This window comes from Cupressus sempervirens, chromosome 6 (assembly GCF_028749045.1).
Source record: "Cupressus sempervirens isolate cs-2001-9-10 chromosome 6, ASM2874904v1, whole genome shotgun sequence".
Classification (NCBI taxonomy): domain Eukaryota; kingdom Viridiplantae; phylum Streptophyta; class Pinopsida; order Cupressales; family Cupressaceae; genus Cupressus; species Cupressus sempervirens.
Window position 1 is genome coordinate 259,904,130 of NC_143123.1, and position 16,467 is coordinate 259,920,596.

Consider the following 16,467-nt stretch of genomic DNA (forward strand, 5'->3'; position numbering starts at 1 on the left):
TGCATCCCCTCACCATTCAAGGTTAGCAGTCCCCCTTTTTTGTGTGAACAACACCTACAACTGCCATCGTCACGCTCATGCACAACATTTATGCAGTGTTTTTTGGTGACCCTTGTTTATTGGCAATGCCAACACCTTATATTGGACAAGTGTGCTTTTTTTCCTGGCTCGTGCTGCATTTTTTTTGGCATGGTTTGGTGTGCTCACATGGATGTGCTCGATGGAGGATTTGAATGGGTAGTGTAATGTGGCCACAATGAAAGTGGCATGGGATCCACATCTTTAAAATTATTGTAGGCAATTTGGTGTTTTGTGAGTGGATTTTTGGACCCATTTCCAGTGGTTTACCATGATCAATGGTTTCCAGGACCATGCACAGCGGTTTAGTCTCCGCTTTTGACCGGCCTTTTTTTACTATTTCTAAATAGTGGTTTTTTGCCAAGATGGTTTCATGACTCCATGGGCTTGCAAACATTGGGGTATCCTTTAACCGTTTAACCATTTGTTTGGCAATGGTTTAAGACATTTTTCAGGCCATGTTTCCCAAAATTTGGGCAATTTTTTAGAGATTGAACAACGGTCATTGAAGGAGGGCATGCGCTTTTTTTGAGAATGGCCATGTTTGTCATTTCATCGCAGGCCTTGTATGCTTCTTGGCCCTGACTTGGACTTCTACATGCATTGATTTCAATGCCCACATCTATTTTTTTCAGGGCCCTCATGCGCTTGGAGTGGCACTTTTTCATGGGATTTTGACATGCATTTTTATCCAGCACCGACCCCTTTATGGTCTTCTTTTCTGGCAACTAGATTTTTTTTTCTGGCATGGGTGTTTTTTTTGGCATATTTTGCCATGACGTTGAAATGACCACTAAATTTATGCCCACCATTTGCTGACATCAGCACTGCATCATTAACTAGCTTGCCCTTCTGGCACTCTTGAACCTACTTTTGCATTTTTGCTCATATCTCAAGCATACAGACTTTGTTTTCTGCAAACGAGATATCACCGAAAAGCTGGTTCCAAGCCTGTCACAGTGGTGCAAGTTATTTTCAGTTTTGATGCCTTTTTGATAGCTTTTTTCGCTATCAAAATCAAGAGGTCCATTTTGCACTCTAGAAGACATCTTGAGCATCCGATCTCGAGAGTTCTCTATATTGTTGGAAAGGTCTTTCAGAGCTCTTTCCAGTTATGCTGGTTGTTTTTCCAGATTCTGCTCCAAGCACATTCTATTCAATCTTTTGCATTTTTGCATTCTAGTAGATATTTTGGTTGTTTCAGGTCTAAGGATCAACTTCGTTGCTTTAGATGGTTCGTCAAGGGTTGTACTATCTCTTGTATCAGCCTTATGTCTCTTTTGGTCTTTGTAGACATCATACATTCTTGCAAACGCACTGAGATAAAGTTTCATATTTTTTCTGTATTTTCGTTTCAATTGTTTTGTTTTGTTTTGTCTCTTGATACGAGCAGTGTCATCTGGGGGAACTCATACAGATTATTCTTGAGATTCACCATATCTTGTGTCTTATTGTACATGCACTACTTTAATTAAATGTCATTGGGGGTTGACGTTTTGCCTTTGTTTGTCATCTACCTTTGTCTAGTAAGTGTCCCTTCTGTGACATTAGCCTCATGACGTGTCTAAGATTGACCACCTCAGTATACACATATATTTATCCATGCATCTTAATTGTGGTTCCTCGACATGCAGTTCTTTTGGCTCACTTTTCCAGTTGCCTATCACCTCACCCTTGTCTGTGTTAGGGGATTTCTTCTATTGGCTCTTATGCTTCCTTGGTTCGATGGAATAAGCTATGTATTCAATATTTGTTCCTATGCAGAGGTTGGGTACCTATGCACTTCAGTGAGATGGATCATTTACCATATAGACACTCTTCTTTTCATTCCTACTTTAGATGCAGCCTTCCATGTTCGATTGAACAGCTCTTCAAGCTTTGGTGTTTCATGCCATCTGTATCTTCCAATTCAGTTGTTTGCCTTTGTGTGCCTCCTAATTCAAGTAGTGTATTCTGAGAGCACTCATGCAAATTATAGTCTTCTCTACCTGGTCAGGTTCTATTGCAGTGGGGGTTCTTCAGATCAGCAGTTACTTTTCAACAGAGTTTGCAGCTTCTACATGCTTCAGTGGTGTTCTTCATGATCATCCTTTTGTTCCTATCTTCTGGGACATTCTCTAGTTTGGAGGCTTCTTCAGTCCTTCACTAGTTCATTTCAGCATTATTTCCATCTATTATTGGAGTAGGGTTTTTCCCAGGTGGTTTTATTTATTTTTCCTCTTTACAAAGATTTGGTTGTGCTTGGTTACCTCATCAAGCCTTGTTGCCTGGACCCAAATTTACTTTCAGTAGTAGTTTCTAGGTTTTTAGCTACTCCTTAAGTTTATCTTAAGGGGGCGTGTTGGGGTAATAAGATATTTTCTTATTAACTCTATTCTACTTAAGCTAAAGTTCGGGCATATAATAATTAATTCTATGATTAATTATTATCTCCTTTTATAAGGATTGATCTCTCTTTGTATATTCATCCATTACAATTGTGATCTCTTTTTTGCACATCAAGAATGTTTCATCTTCTGTGGGTCTATGAATTCCAACTTCCATAGCTTTGCTTCTCTCTTTTTGTGACAGGTGTTTGCATACAGTGATTCTTGGGAGTTGTGGCGTTGAGTATTCATCAATGCCAACAGTTTGTATTGTAATCTGTTGAGCATTGGATAGATGTGTGAGAATGGTTATGATGTCATTTCAAAAATGAAGGTTGTGAGATCAGGAAGAAATCTAGTGAGTTGATTGCAATCAATAAGAGGAAAGGCAAGAACAAGTATGTATATGAGTTGTATGAATGTTTAAGCAATATCACGATGTCTCAAGAACTCAAACCAAAATATTTCAGTCAAAACTCTAATAGATTGCATGAGAAGTGCTGGCAAAATAACTATCCTCTAAGCATTTGGAAAAGTGAAGAACTAATTACATAGATTTTGTCATGAGTTCTTACAAATCCAAACACCATACATGTCAATCCTTGCAAAAACCATTTTTTGGCTGTTAAAATACATTCTGAAGAAAGAAATGTAACAACTGAAATCAATTATGTGCTGCATGTTTTGAATATCCGAAAATGAGAGAAAATTGGGTAAACAGTGAGAATGAGCCTACAAGATAACTCACTATAGTACATAAACAATAAACAAGATAGCAGTGTGCTGAAAGTACAAAGCTTTTTGAAAGAAAAGTTTCTCATGAATGAAAGAGATAGAGAACCACCTTGGACTGTTCTTGCACAACAAATTCAAGCACGCTGCAAGTGCAAGTCCAATATTGTCAAAACATACTGTTTGTATCTGTTCACCAATTTGTAAACATGTAAACAACGATTGACAGATAGATACACCAGTCAGAATATAATGGTGAATCAAAGATAGGATAAAAAGACTGTACAGTTCCAGCTTATTAACTTACCTGAGACTTGGCTGAGACATCACCCAGATTATCAGCAACAGCAAAACTTCGATGAATTGCTGACTGCAAATTTAAAAAAACTTAGAAAATTTGAAGCTCCACTAAAACAAGAAAAAATAACTCTTAAATGTACATGTTAATCAGTCAGATATTCCATAGCATACTGCAAATTTAAGATACAAAATAATAGAATATATTGTCTAACGGGTTGTAATGTTAGGGCAAAATGGACGCATTTCTGGGATATTGACCCAGGTTCAAATCCCCAACCATTATATGCGTGTGTATGTCTGTGTACACATACATATCCATATTCGTTCAGATCTGATCATTTATGCTTTTTGGAATCTATGTTGTAGCGTTTTTCACAACCCATTCCATCCCTCACCTATCTATAGGTCTGATTCAATCTGGAATTTGCCTTGAGTCTACACTAGGCCAATATCTCAGCAAGTCTGGCTAAACCCTCGGGCTACTTCAATAAAACTGACCAAAAAAATAATATTTTGTAAAACAAAAAGTGAGGGTCTGCTTTAGTCTCATTCAGCTTTTGTCCCTTTTCCCACATTGAAGATGTTTAATATTAAAATTCAAAACTAGCACCATATATATTAATGAAAAATAAAAAAATAAAGATAAACAAAACAAAATTCAAATAGAAGTATATTTAAATACTTGGCAGGAAATTACTATTACAAAGTAATTGGTAAAATACTTGGTATTAACAGAAACCGAGAGGTCTATATGTACAAAAGAATGGAACGATGTTTCCTTAGGAAACGATCATAAAGAATAGAAACTTTCTATTCTAGCTAAGAGAAAATTAACAATTATCTATAGCTAACTAAATATTAGAAACATTCTAATATTTACAATAGATTACCATTAACTAATAATAGACGTTTATCTATTATCATAATACCCTCCCTTAATGGTTAATCTATCCATAACACCAAGCCGTCCTCTGAACTTGACAAACTTATCAGAACCAAGATATTACGAAGTAAATGGAAAATATTTGCTTATTATTAACAGCGATCAAGAAATCAATTTATACAAGAGAGTGAACGATGTTTCCTTAAGAAACAATCGTAAAGAATAGAAACATTCTATTCTAGAAACAAAAAACTAGATATTAGAAACATTCTAATATTTACAAAAGATTGTAATAGATAACCATTACAGACTAAATAGTGATAATAGAGACTATCTATTATCATTATACCCTCTCTTAATGGTTAATCTATCCAGAGCACAAAGCTATCAAAAAGCATAAAAGGCAGATTATGTCTGCTAAAGGTGCTCCACACTCTTAGTTGTGGGCTGCAAACCAAATTGCTTAGATAGGGCAGCTAAGCACTTCCGACATTCAACCTTCATGTGACCAAACTTATGGCAATAGTTGCATTGAATGTTCTTCTAAGAGCCTTATGAATCTTGAGCAAAGGATGTCTGTTGAGAAGACTGTTGATGGTACGTTGGATAATGCTCCAAAACTTTGCAAATAAGCATAATGCTACAAAACAAACCGCAAAAGGCCATGATTTTTAGGAGAAAATTGAAAGAACCGAAAACAATTTTTGGGGTGAAAAATCAATCAAAACCTAACATGATTTTTGAGGTGAAAAATCAATCAAAACCTAGCATGGTTTTTGAAGTGAAAAATCAATCAAAACCCAACATGATTTTTGAGGTGAAAAATCAATCAAAACCTGACATGGTTTTTGAGGTGAAAAATCAATCAAAACCCAAACATGGTTTTTTAGGTGAAAAATCAATCAAAACCCAACATAATTTTTGTGGTGAAAAATCAATCAAAACCCAAAATGATTTTTGAGGTGATAAATCAATCAAAACCTTGTTGGAAGTCTTAATTGGGAAGCTAAGATACTAAGAGAGGGGGAGCTGAATCAGGATCTATCACACTTCATTCCTCTTAACAATTCTTTAGTGCATTCACCACATTTATCATCTCATATCTAATGCATGCATAACACAGCTTGTAAAATCAAACTATAGTAACATATAGATCTAATCTATCAATCACATGCATGAAATGTAAGCACATAACACAAAGATTTGGTTACCCAGAAAACCCTCCAAGGCAAAGGTAAAATTAAGGTGGGGATGACAACCATAAATCTTCACTACTGCAGTAATAAAGTTGACCTATTAAGGTTACAATGTTCGACCATATCCGATGATCAACCCTGTGAGGGGTCTGCCTTGTTAAAGGTTGTTAAGATTGTTAGGTCTTACCCTGTGAGAGGATTTTACACTTCAACAAAGTAAGGACTCAGTTAAAAGATTTACAAAGATCTGTTAAGAGCACCCTATTAAGAGATTATCCCTGACACAATCTGTTAAACTAATTCAGTACCTGATCCTTGGTCTACTCTAATAAGCTAGTTTTGGATCTCCTATCTTCAATTTGATCTAATCTCTGATTTGATATAGCTTTACTATCCTTCACTGCTTTGACAAGGTCGCTCCTCTGTTCTGTAATAAAAAAACTCTTTTGCCTTCTCTGCAATGTTTGCACATTCATACTTGAATCGCACGAATAGTTTGTTTGCTCCTCATCACAATCACCACACATCATCCTTAAAATAGGTTTAGATATGCTCTATTTAAAGATTTCATTAAGAGTTTTCTAGATGCTTCCTTATTTTGCCCCTTCATCTGATTGGTTGATCACTGCACATAGGGATTTGTGATCCATGTCATAAAACACGTAATAACCTCTGTAACAACCTCTACAAGTATTAAATATCTTGTCCATGTTGGCTTGAAACAGTTTACCTCAGAGTTTGTATCATTCCTGACTTGAATGTAGTTCTACGTTGCTCGGCACTTATTGTGTCTGATACTTAGCATTCATTGTACATGCTACTGACGCTCAATCTCTACCATGCTCGACAGCTTTTGTGTAACTCGACATCAATATGCTCAAACTACTCAGTAAACATTAGATTCGGCTTATACTGAATATACTCGGAGACCAAAGACTTGCTCAGCTCCTTTAGAGCTCGGTATGTACATGTTTATTTACAAATCTTTATATGACTCGGCCTATATCGAGTAGCTTGGTCGCAGTGATAGAGAGTTAGAGATACCAACAAACCCAACATGATTTTTGAGGTAAAAAATCAATCAAAACTTAACATGTTTTTTGAGATGAAAAATCAATCAAAACCCAACATAATTTTTGAGGTAAAAAATCAATCAAAACCTAACAATACAAAGTTTCATTTTTAAAGAAAAATGTTAAAACCTAACAGATAATATTTTAGGAAAAAATTACAAACCCACAAAGGAATCCCACACAACTTTGTGAATTACAGAATCAAAAAATTTTAAGGAAAAATTTATAGAAACCCCTTTAGAAAATTAGCGAAAAAAATATGAAAGCCCGTCAAAAAAAAAAAAAAAATTTGAGGGAAAAAATTATGCAAACCCACCAGAATTTTCAAGGGAGGCAAAAGACGAGACTTTGCATGATAAAGAAGCATATGCAAACAACATGCAAGTACATGTAACCCTCAAAAATTAGAGTCCCAAAAAATTTGAAGGATGACCCAGAAGAGCTCGAAAAACCCAAAAAGAATATGTTGTCAGTTTCTGGATCGGCTAGTTCAAAAATTGAGGCACCCAAAAAAAACAGATGACAACCCAGTTGAGATCTCAAAAAACCCACTAGAATAAGAAGTCGGCAGATTCAGATCTCTCAAAATGGAAACCCTAGTCGAATTATAGAGAGAATTGGAAGCAAATATGCATATAAATAATTTTAAAAGTAAAAGGCAGATAATTTCAACAAAGAAATTATAATTATTTTCGAAAAAATTTGGAGTATTGGCTCTAATACCATATTATGAAGTAATTGGAAAATATTTGCTTGTTATATGCAAGAGACTAAACAATGTTTCCTGAACAATCGTAAAGAATAGAAACATTTTATTCTAGAAACAAAAAACTAAATATTAAAAACAATCTAATATTTACAGAAGATTACAACAGATAACCATTAGATACTAAACAGAAATAATAGAAACTATCTATTATCATAATAAAAGAGGCTTGGTGAGAATGTCCACAGTCTGATCTGTGGTAGGACCATACTACAAATCTATTGTCCCGTCTTCAACTAGTTGTCATATGTAGTGACAATGAACATTCACATGCTTGGTTCATTCATGGAAGACCGGATTTCGTGCTAACTTGATAACACCTTCATTATCAACAAACAAAGTGGCCAGTCCTATTAGTGACATTTGCATATCCCCAAGCATCTAACGAAGCCAAACAACTTCACATCCTACCTGAATAATCCCTTTGTAGAGGAGAGAGAAACTACCTATTGCTTCTTACTGGTCCATGTGACGGCATCGGATCCCAAACTGAGCACATATCCAGAAGTTGACTTTTTATCTTCAACAAAGCCTACCCAATCTGAACCTGTGAACCCATTGAGTCTAGGATTAGAACTTCGAGAGTAAAGAAGTTCATACTCTGAAGTGCTCTCCCATAACGAAGCATACACTTTGCTACTATCCAATGATCAGCCTTAGGAGCTGTCATAAAGTGTGAGATGTAGTTGACTACAAAGCGGATGGCAGGCCTAGTAGCAGAGAGGTAGATGAGGTTGTCTACTAGTTGTTTGTATGTAGTATCATCAACGGAAGGAGAATCATACTTTGTGGATAACTTGAGACCTTTCTCCATGGTTGTAGATGCAGGCTTGCAATCCTGCATACGGAATTTGTCTAACAGAGCCCTAGCATATTTGGACTAAGAGATGAATATACTAGAAGACTATTGCCAAACCTCAACACTAGGCAATAATGCATGAGCCCAAGGTCAGTCATATCAAAAGATTGGCATTAATTTTGTTTGCTTCCTTGAATCAAAGATGTCGAACTACCAGTGATGATCAAATCATCTACATAAATAACCAGAAAGATGATGTCACTGTCAATAGTCTTCATGTACAAATTTGAGTGTGAAGAACTCCTCTAGAAACCTTGACCACTGAGGTACTTATCAATTTTCATGTACCATGCCTGAGGGGCCTGCTCCAAGCCATAGAGAGCTTTCACCAATCTAAGAACCTAATGGTCTTTACCAACAATCTTGAAACCAACAGGTTGCATCATGTAGACCTCTTCGTGGAGATCACCATTCAGAAAAGCACTCTTGACGTCTACCTGATGGACTTTCCAACCAAACTATGTTGTTGTGGCTAGGACCAATTTGATTGTGCTTGTCTTTGCAGTAGAAGCAAAGGTCTCCTTATACTCAATGCCCTAGCACTAAGAAAAGCCCTTCGCAACTAAACGATTTTTGTACTTATCCAAAGTACCATTAGATCTGTATTTGATTTTGTAAACCCATTTGCAACGAATGGGTTTCTTCCCTAGTGGAAGATCAAAAAGGACCCAGGTGTTATTCTTCAACAGGCTATGTTGTTTAGATGTCATGGCCTATTCCCACTTTGGAATGCCTTTAGCCTTGGAATATGTTTGAGGTTCAAACACTATGAATGTTGGCCATGAAAGCAAAGTTAACAGGTTCTGTAGGTTTGCTCTTTTTTCGAGCAGTTCTCCCATTAATGAGCTCATCATCACGAAGATCAGCAAGTGTTTTAGCCCACAACTTAGGCCGAAGAGGAGAACGACCAACATTAGTATCAGAAGATGCTTGGTGATCAGGTTCTTCATCAAAAGAATCTGGATCAAACTCAAGTGAAGCATCTACAAATTGAGGTGATCTTGCAGGAGAAGTTGAAGGTGTTTGTACAGGGATCACTGGTATAACTGGAGCTACAGGAACCACTAGAGCCCTCCCATTAGGTGGATCTAATGGAAGCCTAACTCCCAAATCATAAGCCTTCATAGGCTGGTCTACTGGATTTGAAACAAGAGAAATAGGCATGAATGGTCCTCACTGCTCATCAAAGACTACATCACGACTGTACATGAGACGAGATGTCTCAGTGTCAATCAAACGGTAGGCTTTGTGAAAACTAATATATCCAGCAAGCATGAGTTTTTGAGTCTTGGCATCCAACTTGGTGCGTGACACATCAGGGATCCAAACAAAAGCAAGGGATCCAAAAACCTTCAAGTGATTGATTCTGGGCTTGCGACCTCACCAAGCCTCTTCAGGAGTCTTACCTTTGACCGCCACTATGGGTGACCAAATTTGCAGTGTTAATTGCTTCTACCCAGAATTTCTTCAAAACATTTGTGTTCGAGCATGGATCGACCATCTCGATGATTCTTTTGTTTTGACGTTCAACTACACTACTTTGTTGTGGTGTGTGGTTAACTAGCGTTGGATGCCATGAGGATCCAAGAAGCTAGAGAATTCATTAGAACAAAATTCCCCCTCGTTGTTTGACCTAAGAATAATAATAGATTTGTCAGACTCTTTTTCAACTAAAGGTTTAAACTTCTAATACAGGAAATGCATCTAATTTCTTTTTAAGAAAATAAACCCACATTTTTCTACTGAAATCATCAACAAACAACAAAAAATACCTGGACCCAAGAACAAGAGTGGCCATAGGGCCGCAGATATAGGCATAAACAAGCTGAAGTACATGATAAGCTCATCGTGAATCGCCACTGGTGAAAGATGTGAGATGTTGCTTCCTAGCCTGGCATGCATCGCAAACTCCAAGTTGTCGAGTCTAAATCTCTGGCAAACCAAGGACAAGCTCTTCCTAAGCAAGCTGAGAGAGATAATAAAAATTTAAGTGCCCATATCGCTGATGCAAAAGTGTGCTAATAGAAGACTGTCAAGCAGCCATAGCTAAGTCTCGAGAATCACCAAAATCAATAAGTTGGAAAAGACCATGATTCACAAGATCTACTGCAAAAACAGACTGAGTTGCCCTATCAGTAATGGTACACTAATGTGAACTGAAGGTAACATCCAAGTGTGGAGAATGACGCAACAAATGACTAAGAATAGATTTAGTTTCATCCCTGGAACGTAGTAAACACCAAAGAAAATGTGATTCCTCCCAGCATACTGAATCTGAAAGTGATTTGTTGGTCTTTTAGCCATGAAGGTGTAAGAGGCAGATTTCGGCTGCCTAGTGTGCTCTGCATTGTTCACTTTGGGTTGCGAACTTGATTGCTTAGATTGGGCAACTAAGCGTTTCCGACATTCAACCTTTATGTGACCAAACTTGTGGCAATAGTTGCATTGAGTGTTCTTTCGTGAGTTGTCTGAAGCTCGAGCAAAAGACTTCTACTAAGACGACAGTTGAGACTTGCCTTTATCCTTCTGAAAGGATTTAGCAGCAAATGTTTGCTCTATGGAGGTGGAGTTGGAACTCCTACCGAAATGTTGTTTCCACCAATCTTGCTGAAGCAGAAGCATGCAGAGATTGGTGAACTTCATATCAACACCAAAAGACGTGATGTTAAAGAGTCTCAATAAAATGCTCGAACTTTGGTAAACTCCAGAAAGTGATAACAACAATGTCCTCTTCCTCCATCTTGCTACCGATGGCAAGCGACTAATCACGGATTTCCTGAATCCTATTTAGGTGAGCCTGGAGCGAGGTTCGCTCATCCATGATAATAGAAAACAAAGTGCTCTTCAAGAAAAAAGCTTTGCTTTAGTCAGAAGTCTCAAAAAGACCTTTGAGATGTGCCCATATCTCATCAACTATGCCGGATGGAATCTGAGAGAGTTGATCATCAGCCACAGATAGTTTGAGAAGCATCACTGCCTCTTGGTTATTCAAATCCCATGAATCCTGATTAGTACCAAGGGCAGTCAGACGTTGTGTAACACCCAAAACAATCTGATTGGTATTCCAATATTCAAAAATTGCTATGATTCGCTACTTCCAAGTGCCATAATTTTGACCATTGAATTTTGAATCGCTTTCGAGCAAAATATTAGTCAATGATGCCATAACATGTTTTTCAATGAAAAAGCATGAAAATCTATGAAGGCACGTTCTTCGAGGCAAAAAATAATGGAAAACACAATAAATTTGAAATGACCCAGAAGAGAGATCGAATACCTAGCAAGAATATGTTGTCAGTTTTTGGATCCATAGGATCAAAAATCGAGGCACTCAAAAGAATCGGAGGACAACCCAATTGAGCCCTTGAAAAAGCCATCAATCTGGAATCAAAAAAATTCGAGGTAAAAAACTAGGGTTTCGAGCAAAAAAGGTCAACGGCCTTGGAGGTTGAATATGCAGAAAAAATGGCGGCTTTGAACAAAAATGGTTGATTTTAGTTGCAAAATAGGGGTGTTTTTGCTAAGACAGTAGAGGCAATGAAAGCTTGTCACAAAAAAATAGTGATTTCACCCTAAAAATGCAAGTATGTTGGTCGTGATTTACAGGACACGTTTTGCGAACACTCGATTTGCAATCGACAATCCCTATTGTGAGACGTGATTTGGAGCAAAAACAAACATGTTTCAGACACGATTTAGAGATGTGTTTGTTGAGAAACAATATCAAACACAAGCCAGATGATTTGCAGTTGGATGCCACACGATTTCCAGTCAAATTTTACAAAGAAAATGCATTATTCCTATACACTAATTTGTACAACAAAAATGTGATTCTTAGCATTTGAATTTCTCAAGGCAAAAACCCTAGGTGGGTTGTAGAGAAAGAGACTGATATAATTTCGAGAAATTTGAACAAATAATTTCAAAAGAAATTATAAATTTGTTGAAATTTTTATAAGTATTGGCTCTGATACCATATTACGAAGTAATTGGTAAAATACTTGCTTGTTATTAACAAAGACCGAGAGGTCTATGTATACTAAAGAATGGAACAATGTTTCCTTAGGAAACAATTGCAAAGAATAGAAACTTTCTATTCTAGCTAAGAGAAAACTAACAATTACCTACAGCTAACTAAATATTAGAAACATTCTAATATTTATAATAGATTACCATTAACTAATAATAGACGTTTATCTATTATTGTAATAATTACAGCCCAAGGGCCCGACTTAAAAGGGATATATCAATAAGCTCCATCATTTATTTCAATCCATCCAGTTTTCATTTGCGCAATTCTACGTTGTGAGATTAAATTTGAAATTATGGAGGAAACACTGGATGTATGCTTTAAGAATTAAGGATGAAAATCTTTTCTCTTGCTTGGCAATTCCATTCCAGGATCACAAGGTGGGCTAATTTAATAAACTTGTGCATGTTTCAGATAGGCTGTTGATAGTTGCGGGTAGATCTGGTCTGAATTTCATAATTGGTACTTTGCAGCCTTCATTGTCATCCACAGCACCAAGTGTCAGGTCAAATATGAGCATCCAACTTTTTCTTGTTGTGGAAGATTGAATATTGTTTGTTAGCAAAAACTTTCTAAACCTAATTCTATCTTTGTCCACCGCCACTTATTCTGGGAGACCCTCAGCAATTATGATCGAATGTCACAGCTAGGACATTACCCATATCTCTCTATCGCAAGTTTGGTGAGCAATATTGCGTGAATAGCGAAAGGGATCATGGCCCTTTCAGTAGAGTTGTTGACATACTGAAGACATTCTTGAGTCTTGACCTATCACAGTCCACCATCCCTCCCAAGTTGGTCATGCCTAGTATACCAGCAAGTAAGGACCATGACTTTCCTGAATCCTAGGAAGGAGGTCATTACACTTGACATAATTAAACTAAAATGAGACTTTATTGATTTCAATTCACACAATAGATATGAGAGGAGTATTCATTATTAAGTGTAGCAATAGTTCCATTTTTCCATAGTTTGTTGCAGGCATAATCTGCATAGAAGCTTATGGTATTTGTTAGTAACCACTGTTAAACTGTTCCCTGTTGTCAATGTAATTTCTTCCATATCCAGAATTATACGTCAACGGGTCTATGAAGTTTATTTCCAAATTTGTTTGTATTCAAATTCAAAAATCTTTAATTCCTCAATCATTTTATGTAGGGAACATCACATTTCTTGAATACAACATTTTTCCCTCCAAACTGCCATTGTTGATTTTCAAGGTCTCTACATTTTCCTTTGAAGTTGAAGGTTATAGGAAAAAAAGTCCTGCAGCTTCAGAAGAGAAAGAACTACATAGGGGAGATTTATCTATCAAAGTGTTGGTTAACAGTTTGTCTTACTTGGATTTTGGTTTATACCATAACTCTTAATGTGCTCAATGTAGTGGAAAAATAAGCTGAAACCAGCAGAATGGGTCAATGTAGGTGTTCTGTCAAGAACCCCTGAATTGAAGGTACAACTCCCTTATGCAAAGATTTGCAATGAATAATGTTTTTTAGTGGATCAACTAGTTTAGGGGTGTGCTCTCAACCAGAGAGCAGAAGAGGATGAAACCAGATTTCCCAATACTTCAAGCATCCCAGGCGGATTTCTGATGATAACTCACAACCTCCACAACCATGAATGTATATGAGTCACTTTGAAGTATCTTCCAACTCCTGCCATGCAATCTAATCTATCTACTGAATGCAGGATGCAACTATGCAAGCTTAACTATTGATGCACAGTGCATAAGAAGAGAAAATGTGATCAACTAAGCAACCCATAGATTGCCCAAATTGTTGAGATTCCACAACAACAGATTGCTTCCAGCTCAATATCTTACATCGACCATATCCCCAACCTCTCACATAGCAATGAAAATGCACATGAAACTAATTTGCATAGAACAAAGCAAATGAAATAATACTGTGAATGAGAGTAAGACTACATAAAACCATTGTAAGGAAAGCAATAACACAAAGTTCATTATCAATCCCACAACTTTCATTAACAGCACAATTCACTCCAAAGCTCTACACAAAAATAAACTATACTAACATGAATAGAAAAATTTAAATGTAGACGCAGAGTCACAATAGTCAAAGCTATAGGGGTTTGTCCACACCAAAATTTGTCAATCTTATTCACTTCTTCGAAAGTTACATTTATAGGCCCTTACATTATGGCCAGTTACATTTCATGATTACAATACAGAGCATCTTTGAGAAGGTGTATCTAAAACTAGGATTGACTAGTCAGTCATCCATTACATAAGCTAACGAGAGAATGCCAGCTTTGGCTACGAGATTAGATGAGAGAGAAAAGGGGGGGGGAACACTTGTCACATCTTGCAGTAGCTTCATTCTGGAAGGAATGTAACGCCTTCGACAGAGCATCAATTCTTCTTTGGAGTTACATCTTTAGCTCTATGGGCCTTCACAGCATCAATTACATTCTTTAACTCCTTAATACTTGGGATAAGGATGTTGTCAGCTCTGACAACCCAATAGTCATGCATTTCTGTCAATTCTTCAACTCTAGAGACCTTTGATTGGAGCTTCTCTGCTGCACACTTGAGGACACAATCCACTGTTGTGAGCTTTGGAATCCTCACCACTTGGAAGCTTGTTGGATTAGTAGTTTCTTCAATGAATGCCAGAAACTTAGTCTTCATTCCTCAATGTCTACCAGCTGGTTATTATTAGTGACATATGATTCAATATGTAGAACCTTCAGATATTCAAATATTTTGTCCATAACTTTCTTTACTAAATCATAGGCACCCTTTAGTTCTTTTTCTGGCTTACTAAGTTTTCAAGTTTATACTCTACCAATTGCTTCCAATGGAGCAATAATTATTGGCCCAACTTGAGGATCCCATGTGTCACAGCACCATTAGTCTTCATATCAATGACCTCTTGTAATACGGCCGATTGCTCTGTTAAGCTTGTTGATTCCTTTTTCATCGAGGTTTGGTGACTTAGCATTGCCTCTCTCAATTTATCTGTGTCTAACAATAGATTTCCAAGGTTCACTATGAGGGGGACCTTGGGTCTTCAATTCTTTAATCCAGGCATGGCCAAGTTGACCAAATTGCCTCTCTTGTTGTAGCTTAGTCGATAGATTCTTGTTCTACTTTGCAATTGGGTCAAAAATACTAACAAATCTATCTCCAAGTGCTACTCTAATGTAATCCATTAATTCTTTGTTTAAGGCTTTCAGTACCTCTTTCTCTATCCTTAACTCCTCTAACTTGTCTTCAATCTTCACATTTGTTGATTTCCAGATGTTGACCATAGAATCATGTACTGGAATACCCATGTCAACAGTTCTGATTTGGAAATCATTTGGAGTTGACTCATGAAACATTCCCACCTTCTGAGGTTCTACAATCTCCACAAGCATGTGTCCAATAGTTGCATCTGATAATGTTGCTAGGGTCTTCTACTTCTTTGCCTTCTTCGACACTGGTTGGGGTTGAGTTGCTTGTGCAATTAGATCTTTAGATGGAGCGCTTTCCTCACATCTCCTCTTCTTTCTATCAATAGTCTCTTCCAACCAAGACTCAGTTGAAAGGACATTGAGTGTTGATTGTAGGGTCGATGGATCGAAGAGCTTCCTTGCAATTGGGGTTGTCACCTTGCTCTTGCTAGAAAATGGAAGGGTAGTTGTCTTAGTAATAGATAAGGCTAGTGTTTTACCTTGTTCAAATGCCCCTTGCTCTTGACCATCTAGAGGATAGTTGTCATCATCAAGATTGATGACTAGCACCGAAGAGGAAACCTTGACTATTGATTTCTCCTTCTTCTCTTCTTTATTTTTTTTTGCATCTTCATCTCCAACTTTTCTAGTATTTGGCAGAGATACTCCTCCACAAGTCAGAGGGGCTTGAATGTTCTTCCCAGGAGGTTGGTCTCCTCCACCAACAGATTATGCTGGTCCAATTGATGTTGATGTTGTTGCAGTAGTGGAAGTGGCTGCTAATGGGGATTGAGCTGCTCCAAATGCTACTCCACTGATTGAACTTGTGGCTTCAGTTCTCTTTTTCCTTGCTCTAGTCCATTCTACCCATTTGCTTGTCCTCTTAATGATACCACCCATCAAGACTTCCATTGTATCAATCACAAGACCATCAAGAACAATTGACACTATGGGAGTGTCCTTGATCTTATCATAGGTAGTAGGCCTCATGTAGGAACCAT

General features: G+C 37.3%; 1 protein-coding gene across 2 annotated transcripts in view; it reads right to left on the reverse strand.

Annotated features, from left to right (window-relative positions):
* RUS4 (root UVB sensitive protein (Protein of unknown function, DUF647)) overlaps positions 1-16,467 on the reverse strand; it is an 81,459-nt gene that overhangs the window by 38,260 nt on the left and 26,732 nt on the right. For both annotated transcript variants that reach the window (XM_089787754.1, XM_089787752.1), the window contains exons 4-5: positions 3,484-3,546; positions 3,289-3,365 (exon numbers count right to left, since the gene is read on the reverse strand). In XM_089787754.1, coding sequence (XP_089643880.1) covers positions 3,289-3,365; positions 3,484-3,546 — 140 coding nt within the window. The remainder of the gene's footprint in view (positions 1-3,288; positions 3,366-3,483; positions 3,547-16,467) is intronic.